Source organism: Pteronotus mesoamericanus, unplaced genomic scaffold (assembly GCF_021234165.1).
Source record: "Pteronotus mesoamericanus isolate MK-2021 breed Mesoamerican mustached bat unplaced genomic scaffold, CSHL_Meso_final contig_56, whole genome shotgun sequence".
NCBI lineage: Eukaryota > Metazoa > Chordata > Mammalia > Chiroptera > Mormoopidae > Pteronotus > Pteronotus mesoamericanus.
Genome location: NW_026555201.1, coordinates 19,401,925 through 19,424,857, shown reverse-complemented (window position 1 = coordinate 19,424,857; position 22,933 = coordinate 19,401,925). Strand labels below are relative to the sequence as shown.

Genomic DNA, 22,933 nt, shown 5'->3' with positions numbered 1-22,933 from the left:
CTTTTTTTCATATTGTATAGCTGGATTCCTTCTGGACAGACCTCATATATATAATTCAGCAATTCCTCTCCGGGGTATATATCCAAAGAACTAAAAGGAAGGTTTCAAACAGATGTTTGTACGCCAATATTTATAAAGGCATTATTCACAGTAATCAGAAGGTAAAATCAAGTGTCCATTGTCCACCAACAGATAAATGGATAAATGAAATGTGTTTTATGCGTACAATGGGATATTGTTCATTATTAAGAAAGAAAATCTGACACATGCTGCAGCATGGATGAACCTCGAGGGCATTATATTAAGTGAAATAAGTCACTCACAAAATGACAAATACTGTATGATTTCACTTACATGAGGCATACCTCAAGTAGCCAAATTCGTAGAAAAAGTAAAATGATGATTGTCAGGAGCTGGAAATGGGGACTTAGTTAATAGGTGTAGAATTTCAGTTTTGTATGATGAAAAGTGTTTTGGAGATTGGTTTATACCACAGTGTAAGTGCTTAACACTATTGAACTATATACTTAAAAATAGTTATTAAGGTCGCAAATTTTATCCTGCGTATTTTACTACAATTAAAATTTTAAAATGTATATAAATAAAATTACTGTGTGTGACTTCCATTGTATTTCATTGTGGCAGTGATTAAATGGATATTACCAGAAGAGAAATGTGTTTTGCTAAGGAGAAAGGAAAGGTATGAATTTTATTTTAAGAGGGTTGACTCCTCCTGAAGTCTGTCAGGAGATAGAAGCAAAGGAATAGAAGCTAAGTTGGTCCCTTGAAAAGAGACTTTTATTCCTTTGGATTAGGGAAATTCATAATGACTACTCAGTTGTTTAAAAAGAAAAGTCATAGGCACTAAAACTGAGAAAATATTTAAATGCCTAAATAAAGTTGAGGCCTTATAACAAGTAGTTTAAGATACCTGGAGCCTGGGAGAAATTGTATACACATTAGAAAAGTTGTTTTAAACTGAAGCTTGGGTAAGTACACACAAGACCTTTTAACAACTATGTTCTAGGCAGGCATTTTGGAGTAATGGGATCTTTAAGACTTGAGGAAACTAGAATATATAAGCAAGGGTATCTAACCTTTTGGTTTCTCTGGGCCACACTGGAGAAGAAATGTCTTGGGCAATACATTAAATACATTTCAATACATAATCACAAAAAAAAAAATCTCATAATGTTTTAAGTAAACTTACAGTTTTGTGTTGGGCTGTATTTATAGCCATCCTGGGCCTCACATGGCCCACAGGCCGCAGGTTGAACACCCCTGAATAAGGTGTCACGAGCTAGAAAGAGTACCTTATCTGCCATCTTGTCCTAATGAGTGCCCAGATAGATAGCTAACAATTTCCTGTAAACCGGTGGTTAAAATAAATCTTCTTATACTGTCTACTAGTAGCAATTATTACAAACTAAGAGAGGCGTGGGGAACTACTGAAAACTTCTTGCCTTTGGTTTTCCTTTATATAAAGGAAACCAACAGCAGTGCTGATTTTAATTGAAATGATCATTCAGTATTGATTAATATGTCAGCAAATGTTTTGAGTGCTAGGTATTAAAGAAAAAAAAAGAAGTCAATCTGTGTTCTTAAGAATTTCACAGTGACACATATTAACAGCTTCACAGTGTCATGTATTATGTGCTAAAATATAGATATGAACTGAATGTTGTGGGAGAAGAGAAAAGGCTATAACTACAGTAGTCAGGAAAGGTTTCGAAGTGAAGATTTGAGGAATTTGCTTGGCGGGAAGGGAGGCAATGGACAGAAGAGGCATGTCAGGCAAGGCTATTAACATGTGCAAGAAAGGAATTGGAGACATTGGATATGCGGAGAGTTCATTACAACTGTAATGGGAGTAGAAAGTCAGGATGGAATTAGTAGGAGTTGGAGGTGAGGCCTGAAAAGGTTGGGCTGGAGCCAAATGGTGAAGGACATGTATTTTGTAAGCATTAGACAGATGCAACAAAGATCTCAGCAGGAAATTAATTCAATTAAATTGGATTTGGTTTTCAGTAATAAAGCTTGTAGCATTTTGGAGGATGAATTATAATGGGAGGGGTTCCTGGTGTTATGCCTTCTTTGAAGAAGGCCCTTAAAGTCCAGGAGAAAGGTAGTAAGGACCAAAACTATTAACATTTAAGATAGGAAAGTAGGGCTGTCTTGAGGAAATATTAAGGTAAAATTAAAACAGTTCAGTGAAGAATTGAATATAGAGATGAAGGAAAAAAATTATATACTTCCTGAAGTTTACAGTTTTAGAAGTGATATCTGGATGAATTTATATGGGAAAATGTGGGGCAAAGCCAGAAAAGATTTAGGAAGTACATGAGTTTGTTTTGGGATATATTGAGTTTGTGGGGGCTAAAGCATTTCTGCATGACAGTGTCTGGTACACTGTTGGAACTTAGGAGATGTCAGGATGGAATATGTAAATCTGGGAGAATAATACGTGACGGGGGAATTCTGGGAAAGGGTGGGTGAGATTACCCTGGAACTGAAAAGTGAAGAGCTAATACTAATAATAGGAGCTCACTCTTGTTAAATGCTGGTTATATACCAGGCATTGAACAAAGAGCTTTATGTGCATTATTTTATTTCATCCTCACAGCAATTTAAGAGGTTAATACTACTATTATCCCCACTTTACAGATCTGAAATTGGGGCTTAATGATTTGCCCAAGGTCATACGGGTAGGAAGTGGTGCTGTAGTTCAGTCCCATATAGTGTGATAGATATCTTAAGCCCACATTCATCAATGTACCAGACTGCATTTTATTATTATTTTTAAATCCTCACTTGATACGTTTATTTTGATTTTTGAGAAGGAGGAAATGGGGGGAGAAAGAAACACCAATGCAAGAAACATAATTTGGTTGCCTCCCATACATGCCCCCCCCAGTAGGGGGTCGAACTCACAGCCTAAGTATGTGCCCTAGCTGAGGATCAAACCCACAATCATTTGGTGTATGGGATGATGCTCCAACCAACTGGCCAGGGCCAGAGTGCATTTATTAAGGATTTTTCCTAGAAAACTTAATGATCACTATTTATAAAATGGGAAAAATACATTTATATAGCATTACAATATACCAGAGAAATGAAAAGATAGGAATATTGCTAATTGATTTTACTAATTTTTAAAAAGAGCACATCCTTGTTTATCCTGATATGAAAGTTATTTAATATTTTTAAGTTCTTTAATCATTTTTGGCTCTTATTTCTTATTCTAATATATTTGATTAATAACAAATTAATGTCTAAATTTCCTTTGAAAGTAGTAATGATTGAACAGTAGCTAAACCAATTTCTGGTTTATATTTTAATGTAATTTTCTTTATTTCACTCAGGACACAAATCAATTTTTGTATTTCTTAGTGGACCAGATTTCAGTTTAATTATGTTGTTTCTTACCTAAGAGATTTTGGCTACATTTCAACCTAATATTTATTGTTTTTCAGTAGTAATGACAAATGTTAAATAGTCTAATCACTTTATTATATTCCATTTAGTTTTATTACCTATTGTTTTCATTGTTTAACCTTCATTATAGTAGGTAGATTAAAGACCAGTTAAATGCATTATAAGCTTTACTTTCTATTAGACCATAAGGCAAGAAAAGAGAGACAAAATCACAGACTTTTAGGTCTTATAATGGCAGTTAACACCTTGCACTCCTGACTATATCAAATAATTTAATCCTAACAACAACCCAGTGGGATAGATACTTTCATTACCCCTATCTTACAAATAAAGAAACTGAATATTAGCATAGATTAAATATCTTGCCCAGGATAATAAATGGCAGATCAGGGATTGAAACTCAGTAGTCTCATTTGAGTATCAGTTCTAAACCCACTATACTTATATTCTGAGAATTTAAGGCTTTCTCAAGGTCACTAACTAGTTAAAGCACTGGGGTTAGAAAACAAGTATTGTAATATATAGTACAATGAAGGGTTTTTTAAAAAAAATTTAATGAAGTAAGCAGAATACAACTCTAATCGGTAAACCTTTTTCATTTTCAAAGCAATTTTTATTTCTTTAATATATATTTTATTGATTATGCCATTACAGTTGTCCCATTATTTTCTGTCTCCTTTATTTCCCTCCACCTGCCTTAGTTCATGTCCATGGTTGTACATATAAGCTCTTTGGCTTCTCCATTTCCTATACAATTCGTAACCTCGCCCTGTCTAATTTGTACCTACAAGTTGGGCTGCTTATTCCCTGTACCTTTTCACCCATTCTCTCCCCACCCCCTCCCTGCTGACAACCTTCCATGTAACCTCTGTTGCTGTGATTCTGTTCCTCATCTAGTTGTTTGCTTAGTTTATTTTTCAGGTTCAGTTGTTGATAGTTGTAAGTCTTTTGTCATTTTACTGCTCATAGTTTTTGATCATCTTATTTTTCTTAGGTTAAGTCCTTTTAACATTTCATATAATAAGGGCTTGGTGACTGATGAACTCCTTTAGCTTTCCCTTATCTGAGAAGCACTTTATCTGCCCTTCCGTTCCAAGTGATAGCTTTGTTGGATAGAGTAATCTTGGATGCAGGTCCTTGCCTTCCATGGTTTTGAATACTCCTTTCCAGCCTCTTCTGGCCTGCAAGGTTTCCTCTGAGAAATCAGCTGACAGTCTTATGGGAACTCCTTGGTAGGCAATTCTCTCCTTCTCTCTTGCTGCTTTTAAGATTCTCTCCTTATTTTTAATCTTCAGTAACTTAATTATGATGTGCCATGGTGTGTGCTTCCTTTGGTCCAAACCTCTTTGGGATTCTCTTGAGCTTCCTGGATTTCCTGGAAGTCTGTTTCCTTCGCCAGATCGAGGGAGTTCTCCTTCATTATTCTTCCAAGTAAGTTTTTGATTTCTTGCTCTTCCTCTTCTCCTTCTGGCACCCCTATGATTCACATGTTGGAACGTATAAAGTCGTCCCAGAGGTTCCTGAGTTTCTCCTCAGTTTTTTGAATTCTTGTTTCTTCATTCTGTTCTGGTTGAATGTTTCTCTCTTCCCTCAACTCCAAATTGTCGATTTGAGTCCCGGTTTCCTTCCCTTTACTGTTGGTTCCCTGTAAATTTTTCTTTATTTCACTCTGTGTAGCCTTCACTCTTTCCTCCATTTTGCAACGATACTCGACCATTTCTGTGAGCATCCTGATTACCAGTGTTTTGATTTCCATGTGCGTCGGATAGGTTGGCTATCTCTTCATCCCTTAATTGTGTTTTTGGAGTTTTGATCTGTTCTTTCGCTTGAGCCGTACTTTTATTTGTCTCAGTGAGCCTGTAACTTTGTAAGGGGCGGAGTCATGGGTATTCGTCAGGGCAGGGCCACCCAGGTCACTGCGTTGTGATGCTGTATGTGGGGGCGGGGGGGGGGGCTGGTCAGGGAGGGAACAGTGCTGCTTGCTCGGCCCTGGGCTGGCTTTCAGTCACTTCCACTTCCCCCACTCCCCACAAGCAAACTGGGCCCTTCTGGTGCTGATTCCTGGGTGGGTGTGTTTGTATACATTCTCAGACCCTGTTGGTCTCTCCAGCAAGCTCTCCTGTGAGGCTGGGAGTTTCTCCTGCTGCCACAACCCCCACAGGTTTTTACAGCCAGAGGCTTTGGGGCTTCACTTCCCTGCGCCGGAACCCCAGGTTGCACCATCTGTCTCACTCCCCAGTTGTTCCTCTTGGTTCATCCACAAGCAAATGTGGGGCCACCCTGTCTGCCAGCCGCCGCCTTGCCTGTCCCAGTCCTCCAGTGGCTGCCCTGCCCTGGGTCCTCTCTGCTCCAGCTGTTCGACTCCACCCCTCCTCCCAGTCTGCATGAATGTTTCTTCTTTCAATCCTTGGATGTCAGACTTCCACACAGTTTGATTTTCTGGCAGTTCTGCTTATTATTTTGTTCTTGTCCTTCTTTTGGTTGTGTGAGGAGGCAAAGTGTGTCTCCCTATGCCTCCATCATGGCCAGAAGTCCAGTAAACCTTTTTTTAACTTTAAGAATGAGAGAAGATTTTTTTCTTTTTTAACTGGGTTTTCTTAAGAATAAAAAATTTCCCTTACATAGACTTTTTTTAATTGTATTTTCTCTATTATCATTTAGTCCCCTTATGCCCACTTCCTTCCCACACCCAGCAGTAACCACACTGTTGTCCATGTCCATCAATCCTTTTTGCTCAATTCTTCCACCCCCAACCTCCTCACCCCCCTTAACTGTTACCCTGCTCTCTCTGTATGTATACTTTAATTTTAACATTGTTTTATTTTTATGTAATTCATCGAAGACCATGATTTGGAAGCCAAAAAGGATAATTGCTTTATAATTAGATAAACATAGCATCAAATTAGATAAATCTAGAAGTAAGAAGTAGGTATTTTTGTCTTGACCTGTGTGGCTCAGTTGGTCGGGCATCATTCCACAAGGCAAAAAGTGGCCAGTTTGATTCTTGGTCAGGGCACATACCTAGGTTGTGGGTTCCATACCTAGTTTTGGGCAGACTGTTGACCCATCTCTCCCACAACAACACATTCTGCAGTGCACCAAGTCCCTGGGAATTTACCAGAATTCTCCAAGACGGGCCTTGTCCCTAAGGATCCCTCCATTCTGCAGGAGAAGACTCCCTCCCTGCAATAGGCCCCAGAGTCCAGCTGCTGGTCCTCCATTGAGCAGCCCTATGACACATGGCGGTGCTAGCATCTGTATTGATGGATGCTGCCCTTGCCACATGGTTCCCACCTTTCTGCTTTCTTCATAGAATCATAATGCATCACAATCACCAGGGCCCATAGATAGTGCCAGCCAGTCAGTTGTTCACGCCCGCTCACCCACCACATCTGTGCAGGTTGCAGTAAGTGAACCTGGACGGCGGAGGCTGATTCTCCCAGCTCATTATTGGAATGAACCCTCCAGCTTCCTTTATCCTCCAGAACAGTGATCCTGTGTCAAGTATCACCTGCCAAACTATGAAAATCCAGCACAGAGAGGCTAGGGTGCCCAACTCTTCCTTCAGTGGTCCTGATGCCCAGCATTTGTGAGGCACTGCTGGATACTGTCCACAGCTATCCAGTGATCCTCACATCAATTCTGATGGTTGGGGTCACTATGATCCTCATTTTACAGACAGGGAACAGTCTCACCCAGTTCAGCATCTTGCCCAGGGTGTTATAATGGTAATAAGCAAAGCTAGTACTGACAAACTCGGTATTTTGGTCACTAACAGTGACAATTGAAAAATCCATTTGCAGTGTTTGCTAAAAGGACATACTAAGTTCCCACCACTGTTCTGGGGCACTTGGAATACAGAGTCCCCGGCTTTCACAGACTACTGTGGTAGGCTTCATCTGTGTTTGTCCTTCCACCTGCATCTTCCTGTTTAATCTTCGCAGCGTGCCGACGCTATGAACAGCTCTCTTAGAGCCCCATTTTACAGAGTGCAAAGCAGTTTGCCCAAAGTCCCAGAGCTTGGTCCCAGCTCTCTATGACCCTTTAAGCCTGTGTGCTTGGCTACCAGGCTCTGCTGCTTCCAGCTCTAAGTCCTACACTTTCCTGCAGTGTTTCGGGGAACAAACATGGATTAGTGAAGCAGCAGAGCATTTGGGGAACACTGGGGCTCCAGTTTGGGTTCAAATTCGGGTCCTATTATTATTTGCCGTGGGACATTATGTGCTACTGACTTCATTGTGATTCCTCAGAATTCATATGTTCAAATCTTAACTCCCAGTGTGACTGTATTTGGAGATGGGGCCTTAGCAGATAGTTGAGGGTAAATGAGGTCATTAGGGTAGGGTCCTAGTCCAGTAGGACTGTGGCCTCACAAGTGGAGGAAGAGAGCGATCTCTCTATAAACATGCACAGAGGAAAGGCCACATGAGAACACAGTGAGCAGGCAGCCATCTCTCAGCAAGGAAGAGGGTCCTCAGCAAAACTGAATCAGCCGGTCTTGGGACTTCCAGCCTCCAGAACCATGAGAATTAGAAGAAAATTTCTGTTGTTTAAGCCACCCAGCTATGTTATTTTATTACGGCATACTGAACAGACTGTAAAACATTGGGCAAATCACTTAATCTCACTGAGCCTCACTCTTTTCATACATTTAATGGGAATGTCAATACCTGTAATAATCAAATAATATTTAGAAAAACAATTAGCATAGTTTCTGGCACATACTTGGAGCTTCACTGTTTTGTGCAATTGTTATGGTTAGGCCTAAGGGGTGTGCCTCTTCTCCACAGCTTTCTCTATCCATAGCACTGGCGTTAAGACTTTGGGAATCATGACCCATGTAAAAAATGCATGGAAGCAAAAGAAATGCTTCCATGAAGCATTGTTCATGAAACTAAACTTATCCTTACTGTGTGCAATGCACTCTGATATTTTCTATTTTGTGGTGTTTGTTTTGTTTTGTGTTTTTGTTCTTGTTTTTGTGGGGGATTTTTTGTTTTGGTTTGTTTGGTTTTTTTAGCATAGGTTACAACCCACCACATTTATTTTCTAGCCCTGTTGGGATGCATTCCAAAGTTTGAAAAACCCAGAGCAGAAGGATGGTGGGAGAAGCCATCACCTCCACCCTAGTGTGGCACAACTCGGGTGCCAGTGACCACGTACGAGGCCTAGCAGTCTTGATGAGACTTTGAACCAAGTCTACACCACCTACCATATTATGGCATAATTTGTGGCATATTATGGCATAAATTGTGGCATAATTTGAGGGTTATAAATCATTTTATACTCCACATTGGTTCTCACAGCCAATTATCTGCATTCCTATTTTGTAGATAACAAAACTGAGGCTCATATGATTATCATATGTGGGTTTTTGACTCAAAAAAGTCTGGTGCTCTTCCCACCTCCATAGACCACTGACTCATCATCCCAGCCTTGGGCCTGCTTCTCTGATGCTTACTGGGAATCCAGAAATGTCCCAAGGTTCAAGTTTGACAGGACATCCATGGTTGATAGAGGCATTCAAACATGCGGAATATGAAGACTGTAAGCAAGATTTAAGCAGTGTCACAGTGACACACACAACTGTACCTAAGCTCCACCCCACCTTTAATTGTAATTGTTTTGTAATTAGATAAATATAGCATGAAAATAGATAAATCTAGAAGTAATAAATAGGTATTTTTGAGCCTGACCTGTGTGGCTCAGTTCCCTAAAGCAAAAGGTTGCCAGTTTGATTCCCGGTCAAGGCACATACCTAGGTTACAGGTTCAGTCCCTGGTCAGGGCACGGACGAGAGGCAGCCAATTGATGTTTCTCTCCATCTCTTTATCCTTCTCTTCCACTCTCTCTAAAAATAAATATGTATGTATGTATGTAAATAAAAGTAGTTGTTTTTTATTTCAAGTTCAGAGGACATTTAAAATGAATAATAAAAGGCAGTGCAACTCAGAATTTTGAAGATAATAAAAGCAAAAAAGGATAAAGATAATAAAGAGGCTCATGTTTTAAAAAGACATAGTAAAAGAATAAAGCATAAGTAAAACAGAAAAATCATTTAGTAAGAAAGGTTCTTAATGTATTATAATGCAGCTTTATAATTTTTTTCTGAGTAACAGTAGAAGGCATCTTAAATAAGATGGACCAAATATCTTTTGGTAGTAAATTTTTAATATATAAAAGTGCTTTATTATGGAAATGGTGATTTTTTTTTTTAATTTATTGATTTTGGAGATGGAGGGAGGGGAGAGAGAAATATTGATTTGTTGTTCCACTTATTTTTGCATTCATTGATTGATTCTTGTATGTGTCCTGACCAGAGATCAAACCTGCAACGTTGGCATTGTAGCATAACACTCTAACCAACTGAACTACCCGGCCAGGGCCAAAGAAGTGATACTTATAAAATAAAGACTATAATAGGTTTTGTTCATTACACATATATAGTGTATATAATTGATTGTTTTTAGAAAGTCTATTTGGAAAAACACATTTCTTTCAAATGTGGTAATGAGATATTTCAATCTTTACTTTGAAGATGACGTATCTATACTTGTATAATCTTGGGATTAAAAAAAATTTTAATGATCGTCACTTTTTAAAAATTGAGTTTGAGTTCAACAGTTTATCTATCTTGAATAAATGGTAATTTGTTAACCAATCAAGGATACAAATCCAGGTAGAGGATAAAGCTTGTACAACAACACACAAGCATGATGTACTTGGTTGGGGACCTAGGCAAAGATCTAGATGGTTAGAACAATGAGTTATGATAGAGGAGGAAGACTAGAGACTGAAAAAGCATTTAGAGTATAAGAGGCTTTGTGTGCTGCACTAAAGAGCTTGAGCTTTCTCTTACACGAGATGAGCAACTTAATGTCAAAAAAATCAGATAATAATATATATTTTTTAAATTTTTAAAAAATCCTTACCCAAGCATATATTTATTGATTTTTAGAGAGAGAGAAGAGAGGGGGAGACATTGATGTGAGAGAGAAACATCAATCAGTTGCCTCCTCCACATGCCCCAACAGGGGATTGAACCTGCCGCCTTTTGGCGTACAGAACAATACTGCAATCAACTGAACCACCCAGCCAGGGAAATTACATTTTGATACAGAAACACTAGTGTGACATTTGTGTGTGCAATAAATTCGAAGGGACTGACACTGAATGAGTTACAAGCCAGTAGTAGTAGGGAAAATGTGAGATACAAGATAGGAACTAAGAAATAGGGGCCATCAAGAAGACGGTCTACTCAAAATCTGGTAATTAAAGGGATGGATTAAGGGTCTTCCATGTTGTTGGGTAAGTATCGGTACCTAGTATAGAAAACACAAGACAGGCAGCAAGAAGTTTGTGTAGGGAAAATTGAGTTAAGATTTTAGCATTGAGTTGGGGTACCCATGTCATATTAATTTATTATATTAAACTATTTGCCTAGTCTTGACCTCTTTTCTGTTCTCCAGACTTCAAATGTCCAACTGACTACTTGATATCTTTGATTAGATGTCTATTAAGGCTTCTCAGACTTCACATTTTTCATATTAAAAACTAATTCAGCCCTGGCTGGTGTGGCTCAGTGGATTGAGTGCCAGCCTGCAAACCAAAGGGTTGCTGGTTCGATTCCCAGTCAGGGCACATGCCTGGGTTCTAGGCCAGGTGTCCAGTTGGAGGTGTGCAAGAGGCAACCACACTCTGATGTTTCTCTCCATCTCTTTCTCCCTCCTTTCCCCTCTCTCTAAAAATAAATAAATAAAATCTTTAAAATACACACACACACACACACACACACACACACACACACACACACACACACACACACTTAAAAAACAAAACAAGAACAAACTTCAGTTGCCCAAGCTAAAAACCCCTGATTCATCCTTGACTTCTCTTTTTCTCCTACAACCAAACTACTAGCAAGTTCCATTGGTGTTCCTTGGAGAACACAGAATCTAACCTCTTTAATAACTTCATTACTACCACCTGGGTTTTAGTAACCATCATCTCTTCCCTGAATTATTACTGTAGCCTTCAAATTAATACTTCAGTTTCTGTTTTTAACTTTTTAGTTGGAGATTCTGTCACTCTGTTCACTGTAAATACCCTGTTTTTCCTAATCAAAAGATCATTACAAGCAGGCTTCTGCCTCAGAGCCTACTACTGCTTCCCTCTACTTAGAATGTCCTCCTATAATATAGTATGACTGTCGCTTCATTTCTTGCTGTAAATGTCACCTTATCAAAGAGACTGTTCTTTATCATTTCATACGAAATAACACCTCTTTGTCATTATTCTGTGTCCTTTACCCGGCTTTTTCTTCACAGAGATGTACATCTGCAACATGAGTTCACTTTATAAAGTGAATTTAATAAAGCACATTATAAAGTACCTAACATATAGTAGACACTCAGTACATATTGGATGGATGGATCAATAAAAAAATCCTGAACAGCCCTGGCTGGTGTGGCCCAGTAGATTGAGCACCGGCCTGCGAACCAAATGGTTGCCGGTTGGATTCCCAGTCAGGGCACATGCCTGGGTTGCAGACTAGGTCCCTAGCGGGGACGCTTGAGAGGCAACCACACATCGATGTTTCTCTCCCTCTCTCACTCCCTTATCATCTGTCTAAAAATAAATAAATAAAATCTTTTTTAAAAAAATTCCTGAACAGGCAGTTGGGTACATGGATATATGATTTATAACGGATCTTAACTGAGATGTGAGTGTATGTGTGCGTGTCTGATTTTTTTTTTTTACTCATTTATTTATTATTTATTTAGTAAACATTTACTTATTGATCCCTCTTTGTATCAGGTAATCATCCCCACAGTAGGGATTAAGATTAAAAAACCAGTATCTTTACCTTTAATAAATTCATATTCTTCTCTAGTAAGACTGTAAATGCCTTGTGGTATGTACTGTTTATTAAATAGCCAGCCAGTGAAGCCATAAGACAAAATGAGATCATTCATGAATTTCAGGATTATCTTTTCTATTTCGCTTTTTTTTTTTTTTTTCCAGGATGTTGATCTCTTTGAAGGTAAGAACTAGAGTATCCTGTTCCTTTTTGAATTTTCTCCACTCTTATCTCAACCTAGCACAGTGCTTAATAAATTCTTCTAAATTAATGAACATCTACTTATTAAATTTTAAAACTAATATTAATAGTATGGACAATGTAGTTACGTTGGAAAAAGAAAGAGAATTGAGTAGAGAAGAATCTGTTTTAAGGTCTGATAAATTTTAGATGAAGATTGCACCTTCAGGTTGAAGTGTTCAGTGTACATTTGTGCCTAATAGGTTAGAGTTCAGAGAACTGGTCAAAGCAGTAGATAGAAATTTGAGAGTTAATTACATATGATTGATTTTTTAAAGACATTTTTATCAAGAAATAATATACCCAGGGAAAAGTTCACATTTTTAAGAACAGAAAGAATAATCAGAAAAGGTTACAAAAGAAAAAGAGCCAAAATAATATGGTGAGGTAAAAAACTAAATCTTCAGTAGATAATAAAATATCTACAGTATTCCCACATTTTTCATTTACCAGTTTGTTAATAAGCAGCCCATTTTTAAAAAATAAAATACTTTCACTTTTAATTTTTATTTAAACTTGAAATGTTTTAGATCACTTTATTTTCTGACATTAAAAGGACATTTTCTATGAAGAAAAATAAAAACAATTTTAATTTTATCAGGGGTTGATATTGAAGCAGCTCGAAAGGAAGAAGAACGGATAATGCTAAGAGATGCAAGACAATGGCTAAATAGTGGTCATATAAATGATGTCCGGCATGCAAAATCTGGAGGTACAGCACTTCATGTTGCAGCTGCTAAAGGCTATACAGAAGTTTTAAAGTAAGTATTGTTTTTCACAGTTATTTTCCTACATTGGTTTGTTTTCTTTATTTCAGTATTTCTTTTCTTAAGATACCTGCAAACATTTCAAAACAGCTTATAAAAGTTACTTAATGTTCATTTACAGAAAGAAAAACTACCTTGAATGTTAATTATTGATTTGTTTCTAAAACTCTTTTTTTCACTCTCAAATTTTTGTTATTTTACAGGTGTATTCTTTAGTTGCAATTTCCAATAAGTTAATAAATGTTAGACAACCATTATTTGTTACCTGCTGGGCTAATAAATTATCACAGAGTCATATTTTGAGGTTCCCAGATAAGTGAACTCTGGTTTCTGAGACTAAGAACAATGTCATATATTAACATATTTCTGTTTATATATTTTGAGAGCTTAATTCTCAGAATTCTGAGAGCCTGGTTCATATTGAATATATATTCACATGTAATTTATGTAAAATACAGTATCTTTTTACTACATGAACACCGGGACTCAAATGCTATTATATTTGCATAAGAGTAAATATCAAGCTGTAAGCAACTTAGACTATATGTTATAAAGTTCCTTGGAACAAAGCTTCTTTACGTTGCAATAATTTTTTTTTCTTTTTTTACTTATGCAATGCAAAGGTGTTGGCAACTATGTGAAAAAAAATAATTCAGAGTGTAACTTACTTTATGTGTATATGAAAGGAAGTAAGACTTCCTTAAGATCTTAGCAAAATCTGCTGTACCCTTTATTATTGCTTTTGTTGTTGGGTTTGTAATGTCATGTTTTTCTTATTCTCTCTCCTCATTAAAAATAATGAAGCAGTTTAAGTGTATCAGCGATTCCCAGATTTCCTCCTTTTTTCAGTTCCTACTCATTTCAATAACTTAAGCCTTCTCTTAGAGTAGTACAGTTAACTTCTAATTAGTTTCCTTGTCTCGCATCTGTTTCTCTCTACTCCAAAACTTTTCAAACTTTTTACCCCATTGAAAATGGTCATGAAATGAGTTTAGTGGGTTGCCAACAGCAATTTTTTAAAAGAAAGAATTGAAAATATCAAAGAGTATTACATATGGTAAAGGTAAATATGATTTGTTAAAACTTCTTTATATAAACACATATGAGGACTGGATGATTACACTGTAAAATAGATTCTGGACTGCTTTCAAGTGGTCTTTGTAATTAGGTTACGCAGGTTCTTAAAAATCATTAAGATTGTCAGTGGGGATCAGTATACACGTTAAACTTCTCAACTTAGCACATAAAGACCATTTGTCACCTGACCACTGTCTCCTCTTTTAAACTAAGCTGCTATCATTGCTCCTTAAGCATGCATTGTTCCATCTATGTATACTTGAAATTCTGTCATGATGTCTTAATGCCTACTCTTGTTTCTGTCTAGATATCTATGAAGGTCTAGATACCTATGAATGATCACCATCTCTTCAAGTTGGAGGCACATTTTTTTCGATCCTTTGACTCAGTTCAAGGCTCTTAAGCCTATGAAAAATAAAATACTCAACTTCATTCATAATAAGTGCAGATAAAGCTATAATGAATTATCATTTTTCATCTATCATATTTACAGAGATTAAAATGTTTGACATCCTGTGTTGACAAGGTTGGAGAAAAGGACTCCTACATTACTGGTAGAAAAATAAGTAACAGTTGAGCAGATTCTGTCAAAGTAACGGTTATTCTTTGGCTTAACAGATCTACCTCAGGGAATTTTTTAACAGATATTCTCACTCACATAGGAAGTAAGGTATGTGCTAGCAGCATTGTTTGTAATAGGAGCAGGAGAATGGTGGAATAAATTGTGATACATCCTTTCATTTGAATACTCCGTAGCAATTAAATGCTACATAAAGATATGGAAAGAGCACCAGGACGCATTGTTAAGTGTCAGAACCAGAGAGAGAAGTATACATAATTTGTGTTTAAAATCTTTTACTTGTATTTGCTTATCAATGCATAAAACTTCTCTAAAGATTCAGTCAAAATTAGTAGCTTGGTTATCTATAGGGAGGGGAACCTGGTTCAAGGTCAGCATCAGGAGAGTGGCTTCCCTATACTGCATTTATTTTTTATTTTTGAACTTTATGAATGTTATTTATGAAAATACATAAATAAAAATATATGTGAAAGGAAAAATAGAGGGTATTTTGTTCAAATGTATTCTCCCCGCTTACCCCTTCGCCCCCAAATATGCAAACCCCTTTCAATTGATTTTTGATGCTTTTCAGTTCAGTATTCTCATTGCATCTTCATCATAAAACTTGTCTGTGGAGGTTGATTGTTTTTTTTTTTTTTACTTGACTTTTGTCCTCCATTACAAGCTCTTTGAATATAATAAGTACTGTTTTACATTTTTTGTATGGCCCGGCATATGCAGATAACCGTATATTTGGGGGCCATGGTGGGGGATAATGTATTACCTTCCTGAGTCTTTCCTCTCCACACAGGCTCCCAGGTACTTACAATTTTATGTTGTTCAGGATATTTAATACTAATTTAGTTTATATTTTCTAACAGGGGATATTGTTTATTATCTTATATTCGAGTATTATTTCTGTCTCTATTTTAATGGATATATTTTTGTTTAAATCTCTGGATTTGTATGTGTTAGCCTGCCCTTTACAAGATTGGTGGCTCTTAAAAGTTGGTCTACAGGCAGGTGATAGGCAGTGAATGGTATGAGAATCATATGGGGGACTTACTAAAAATGTAGATTTACAGGGCCAATCTCCTAATAAGCTGTTTAATCCAGTAGGTCTGGGATGGAGCTGGGGAATTTTTTTTTTTTTTAACAAACTCTTCAGATAGTTTTGGTATGGAGCCAGGATTGGAAATAGCTGCTTTAGATATTGTTAGGAAATAGGAAATCAGTTCTTAAAACATAAATAAATGAAGGGTTATGTATTAGCTATCACTACCACCTCCTGTAGGTAAAAAGAAGCCCTTCTCAAGCTCTACATCTTGGAAAAGTAAGGTAAAGGTCACCAGATTTCCTGAGCTGTAAAGTATTTAGTGTTTGGCCTGTGCGTGTGGGGCTGTGCTATGTGCAGTTTTTAGACCCATTCTTTGCTCTCTGTGAGCTTAATTTCTAAATAAAGTAAAGGTTTATGTCAGTACACAGTTAGAAGGGCATACTAACATAATTTGTGCAACTCTTTGCATTGTATTAAAATGTATTTCTGTTTTCTAGCTTTGTTGATAATTAGAATATTTGCTTTCTACTGCTACAGAAAAGTAGACCCTACCTCTTGGAATATTTGTTTTGCTTTGTTTTGTTCCTAACAGTCAGATTGTCATTTTCCTATGAAAATTTACCATGGTAGATCATAAAGGTTTGTGAAAGTTTTCACAAACCAGTTCTTCAAATGTAAGGCAACAGAAATGCTACAAGTACATTTGTTTGGTACGAGTATATTTTTAGAATACATGTAGCCTGAAATGATTTATCATATGGGCACCTAAAGACTTCCCTACAATCAGTTTAACATACAAATTGATCCAGTAATTTTTGATCTCACATTGAAAAATTACAGGTTTTCCTACGAAAATTTTAATTGCAGGTCATATTAACAAGAATTAAGTAGTGTTACACCAAACCATAAGACTTAGAGTCATTAGGAGTTAATTAAAGCTTAATGCATTATTATAGCAGTAATTGAAGATGCTCTTTGCCAGTGTTTTCTGAGAATTACTTTCTTTTGCCCTCTTTCATTGATGAGAGGGGGAGATTTGAACTATGAAAAGAGAAATATATTGCAAATTTTTGTTAACTCGCATGGTATAAAGCTGTTGATTACATTTATTCATTTCTAGTTTTTGATGATTATTTATCTAACTATAATTTCTTTAGACTTTTAATACAGGCAGGCTATGATGTTAATATTAAAGATTATGATGGCTGGACACCTCTTCATGCTGCAGCTCACTGGGGTAAAGAAGAAGCATGTCGAATATTAGTGGACAATCTGTGTGATATGGAGATGGTCAATAAAGTGGTAAGGCTTTTTATATGTGTTTTAAATATTTTAACTTTTAGAAATACAATTTTAGTCTCAAAAATATTAAAAGAATGTAAATTATATAATTGTATTAAGTTTTACTATGTAAAACAATATTCTTTCAATTATTTATTGATTTTTATTTTTAATTGTTTATGTCTTTTAGCTACCTATGAGGTAGTTTTGGCCTTTTCAGCATAGGAAGAATTATTACTCTTTCAGTAACCATTATTATCATATGTATAGAATAGATTTGGGTATTTCAATTGATATTACAATATATTTCTAAAAATTCCTAACTTTAAGAAAATTTTACATCTTTATGTGACTGTTTTCTTCCTTCATTATATTTGAATTGGAATACATGTAGAAGTGTGTTTCTAATTCTTTGTACCTGATAGTCCTCTTAGCTTGCTCATAGTAGCTTTTTAAGTGACATGGATAGCCACTTAACCTGGGGGATTTATATCAGGTGAGAATGTTTTGTAATCAGCATTAGAAGATAGGTAAATGTTGATAGTATTTAATTTTGAGTTAAAGGCCAGCTCATTTTAGCTTGGCAATTCATATTCCTCTCCTTCTCTGTAGAAATTTCCCCCAGCAGCTGGGATTTTTTTTTTTTTTTCCCTTAAGAAATTAGTAAGTGCATTATCTGTGTACCTTCTGATCTCTGTTCTGCCTTCCTGTCTCCCAAATTATACCCCTATAGGCCACTTGTCCACTGGCATGGGCAGTGCTGATACCAGTTCATTCAGTGATAGTGGCCTCCGGGTAAGGGCCAGAAGAGAGAAGCTTATTTACTTGAAATGGCTTTCCAAAAAGATTATATCACTTCCTACTTGAAACATGTTGCTTTGCTAGTGAAACATACACAATATGTAGTATGCCTGAGAAGAAATTATTTTATCTTGCACCTGTTCTCTCATGGTCCAACTCCTATGTCATGCAATTCATAATTGTGCTCTAGGAAAAAAGTACATATAAAATCATTTTGCTTTATTTTCTTTTTCTATATTACTATATTAGCAGTTCCTTGGGTCACTTTTTTTTCTGCACAGACCTTATTTTATTTATTTTATTTTTTTAATTTAATTTTTAATTTGGGGTTTTTAAAAAAAATTTTTTATTATTGTTCAGTTATGGTTGTCCCCATTTTTCCCCCATTACTCTCCCCTGCCCTCCTCATTTTATCACTTTAGTGCATCTTTATGTGATCTTAAGAGAATTGTGCCTCTTAATTCCTTAGTAATTTTTGGTTTTCCACTTGTTTTAGGACAATGCTATCCTTTTTACAACCATATAAAGTTATCTGAGTTTTGCAAATTCAGGAACATGATCAGAAAGTCAAGTAATTCTCATAAAGCCTTAATAATTGTTTCCATTTAGTCTGCTAAGGTCTTTTGCAACTTTCCTTAGTTTTTGTGTTCTCATGTTTTATTTTTTCCTGATACTAACTCATACATTGTAAAACTATAATTTTTAAATTTTTATCAAAATATGATTTTTCTTAGAAAGTATCAAAATTTTCCAGACATCTTTTAATAGCAAGGCGCTACATAATATACATAGGAATCCAAAGGCTCTTATGATGTGAATATACCCAAATACAGCTTCTTTTTTTTTTTTTTTTTTGTAGAATTATATTCTACAGTATTGGAAGATCATTTTATAAGACTTTTAATTTTATAATTTTGCCTGTGTGACTTAGTCTTTTCATTGGCTACATTTTAAAATAACGTGTCATACTTCATGCTCAGTCAGAACAAATTAGTCTTAATTATGTAAGCCTGCCTATATAAATTTACCTTGTCATTTGATACTTTCTTCAGTACTTGTAAATTGAAGTTTTTTGCTAAATTTCTTATTAAAATAATATTAAGAATGTAGTTAAGATATTTTCAAAGTTTAGGTAAATTCTTTACTAATAGAAAACATAATTTGGGGAAATGTATAATATAGGAAATGCAGTAAATCATATCATAGAAAGCTTGAAAATTTTTCTATATGAAATCGGGGAGAATGTTCTAAAGTTACAGTATTTAGAAGTTTTAGCCTCATTTTTTAACTTATTTGCAAACTCTAAAACACATTTATTTGCCCACCGTTCCTCGGAGGCACAATTTTGAGAGGCAGGCTCTCTACCTGTAGAGGGGCGCAATCTCTACAAAGGAGTTCCAGCCTCTCCCTAGACAGGAACTCCTCCCTCCCCAGAGAGGGGGAAGGGAGTCTCCTGCCCACCCCAATAGGGGCCCCTTGGAGAGGGGCTCTCTCCGTAGAGGAGAGCCTCTGTCCTGAAAAGGGACTCCCTCTTTTAGGGAGGGTGGGGCTCCCTCCAAGCAAAGGGGAGAGGGCCTCCCTTCCTAGCAAGAGGACTCCCTCTCTAGTGATAGGGTACCGTCCCAAGCTAGAGGGGGCCTTCCTCTGTAAACTGGATTTTCCTCCCTAGAGAAGCATCGCTCAAAGCCCGTGCTCCCCCGCCCGCCAGGAGCTCTCATGCTAGAGAGGGACTAGCTCCCCACTGAGGGGGAAAGAGAGCCTCCCTACCCCGGCCCTAAAAAGGGAGACCACTCCCTAGAGAAAAGACTCTCCTCCCTTCCCCCTCTGACCAGTGTGGCTCAGTTGATTGGGCTTTATTCTGCAAACTGAAAGCTCATGGGTGGATGGTTCGATTCCCCATCAAGGCACATGCCTAGGTTGCGGATTGGGTCCCCAGTCAGAGCGCAAGTGAAAGTCATCTATGTTTCACCTTCTCAAAAATTAAAATCTTTTTAAAACATATTTGCTGTCATTTTAACTTATAAAATATGTGATACATGTTTTAAATAGATTTTTAGTTTATTTCCCTTAACTAATTAAAAGAGCTGTTTTACTAGAATGTACCCAAAGATTAGCTTTTTAAAAAATATCAACCAAGGTGCCTTTGGTGTTGGAATTGTCTCTAAATGCAGTGTTACAATCTCTAGTAGACAATTTTTTGTCTTCATATCTGTCATTTAAAAGATTTGAGTGAATAACAAAATTGCTGCTGTTACTCTATCTGAGCCTTTTCATATTTTCTATAAAAACAACAGAACAAAAGAGACATAGGTTCTATTCCCACTTTCCCTTCATTACCTGAATGACCTTGGGCAAATATCAGATACTCGAGGCTAGGTTTCCTTATCTGTACAATGGGAATCATCATAGTACTTGTCCTGACTACTTCACTGGTTGTTGTACAGGTGAAGAGAGATCATACTGCAAAAGCAGTTCAGTTAGAATAAGTGAGGAAGGAAGGATGAAGGAACTGTGTGGTTATACAGTGGCACTGGGATGGCCCTAGTAATTTACAGATAACAGTGAACTGATTTTTTTAAGCAGTAATTTTTTTAAGATAGTTTTCGTGATTGATATGAGTTTTTATTTTTCTTATACCTCAGCATTGTGCCCTCCTCCATAGTTTTCTGGTTGCATTGAGTGACTGCTTATATGCCCTACTTCATTAGTACCCCATTAATGAAGCATAGTAACTTTATAGTAGTTACACTTGGTTGGCTTCATAACTGTCCTTGCCATTGTTTAAAGAGAATGGTTAAGGTAATGGATGTGCTTTTTTTGAAATTAGAAATTCTTCTGTGATTATAGCCTATGTCTTATTCTAGTTTTTATTATCTGTCAGCTTTTGTTTGCACAGTAGCCTCATTTGTTAAGGGGGAGAGTAAAAAGAAAGATAAGTAAGGTGATCCTCTCTTACTCTTATAAAGGAATTTTCTTTTATAACTGCATTGGATTTAATTGCTGCTAAAATTTTATTAAAATTTTTAAAAATGTTCAAGGTGCAGTATTTCATTTATGAGAAGGGTTGATAAATTCTTAAAATAATAAATAGAAGCCAAAGGATATTTCCACATAATAACATGGTCTTGAACACAGTTTGCTTAACAAGTATAGTATGTGTAACATTATAGAATTAATCATACAAAGAGAGTATGATAGAGCAACACTGGGATTAACATGTATTGCTAATCTAAAAGTCACTTCCTAATTTTGAGCTATCTTTTCATCTCAAAGCCCATTATTCTTGTATGCTAAGAAATTCTTAACATATAATATTCAAGGTAGAAATGAGGGGAAAGGATTTATTAAAGCTAAAACTTTGGTCTGGGTTGGGAAGTATACATTGTCTCTTAATTTCCTACTGGGAAGACCTTCTAACAAGAAAAGGCAGATACGAAAGTATCTTTGAATCTTGTAAATTTTAAATACATACATTCCCTATCTTGATAAAGCAGCATTTTATGTACTTTTAAGATAAATGTCGTAGACCATATCTTTTATTTTATAGACAAGGGAAAAACCAGCTCAAATATTGAGTAGCTTGTATTTCATTATATTGTGTTGGGATATGTAACTCCTATCTAAGGAGATGTCAATATCCTGATATTGGTATAGAATTGAGAGTTGTACAACGTTTTATTTGTTTTTAAATGGAAGAATTTGTATGATTTCAGAAGTCGTCATTACCTACCAACCTGGCTTTGCTGTCGTAATGGTATACCTGTTACGAAAGAAATTTGAATTTCCTTTCAGAGTGATTTCTGGTTGAAAAATTTAAATATTTTGGCATTTTGGAAACTTGTACCAGTAGAGTTATTATAAGAACTAATGCAGGCAACAGGAAAAATCCTTCCTGTATTTGATCAGCAGATCTTTTATTTTTTTAAATAATTTTTATTGTATTTTTTAATTACCATTTAGTCCCCTTATACTCCCTTGCCCCCCTGCAATCACCACACTGTTGCTTATGTGTCCTTTTCCCTTTTTGCCCACTCTGTCCCCCCACACTGCCCCCCTCCTTAGCTGTCATCCTGCTCTCCATCTATGAGTCTGTTTTGCTTGTTAGTTCAGTTTGTTCATTAGATTCCACATATGAGTGAAATCATACACTATTTGTTCTTCTCTGGCTGGCTTATTTCATTTACAGTATTATTCTCCAGGTCCATCCATACAGTCGCAAGGGTAAAACTTTCTCCTTTATGGCCATGTGAACATCCCATAGTTGTTTTTATCCGCTCATCTACTGATGGACACTTGGGCTGCTTCTATATCTTGGTGATTGTAAATAATGCTGCAGTGAACAAAGGGCTGCTATATTCTTTCAAATTAGTGTTTTGGGTTCCTTTGGATATAGTCCCGGAAGTGGGATTGCTGGGTCAAAAGGCAGATCCATTTTTAATTTTTTGAGGTGTCTCCGTACTGTTTTTCCACAGTGGCTGCACCAGTCTGAAGCCCCACCAACAGTGCAATTCCCCTTCCGCCGCATCCTCCTTGCTGTTTGTTGACTTACTGGTGATAGCCATTCTGACAGGCGTGAGATTATATCTCAAAGTGGTTTTAATTTGCACTTCTCTGATGATTAATTGAGCATCTTATCTAACCATGTCTACTGACCATCTGTATGTCCTTTTTGGAAAATTGTCTAATTGGGTCCTTTGTACATTGTTTAAGTGGGTTTTTGTTTTGGTTTTTTTTTTAGTGTTAAGTTTTGCAAGTTTTTTGTAAATTTTAGATATTCACCCCATATCAGATGTATTGGCGAACATGTTCTCCCATTCTGTAGTTTGTCTTTTTCATTTTGTTGAAGTTTTCTTTCC

The 22,933-nt window shown here is 36.5% G+C and overlaps 1 protein-coding gene across 7 annotated transcripts in view; it reads left to right on the top strand.

Moving 5' to 3' along the window:
• PPP1R12A (protein phosphatase 1 regulatory subunit 12A) overlaps nucleotides 1-22,933 on the top strand; it is a 136,222-nt gene that overhangs the window by 63,752 nt on the left and 49,537 nt on the right. For all 7 annotated transcript variants that reach the window (XM_054580155.1, XM_054580153.1, XM_054580151.1 and 4 more), the window contains exons 4-5: nucleotides 13,137-13,296; nucleotides 17,153-17,297. In XM_054580155.1, coding sequence (XP_054436130.1) covers nucleotides 13,137-13,296; nucleotides 17,153-17,297 — 305 coding nt within the window. The remainder of the gene's footprint in view (nucleotides 1-13,136; nucleotides 13,297-17,152; nucleotides 17,298-22,933) is intronic.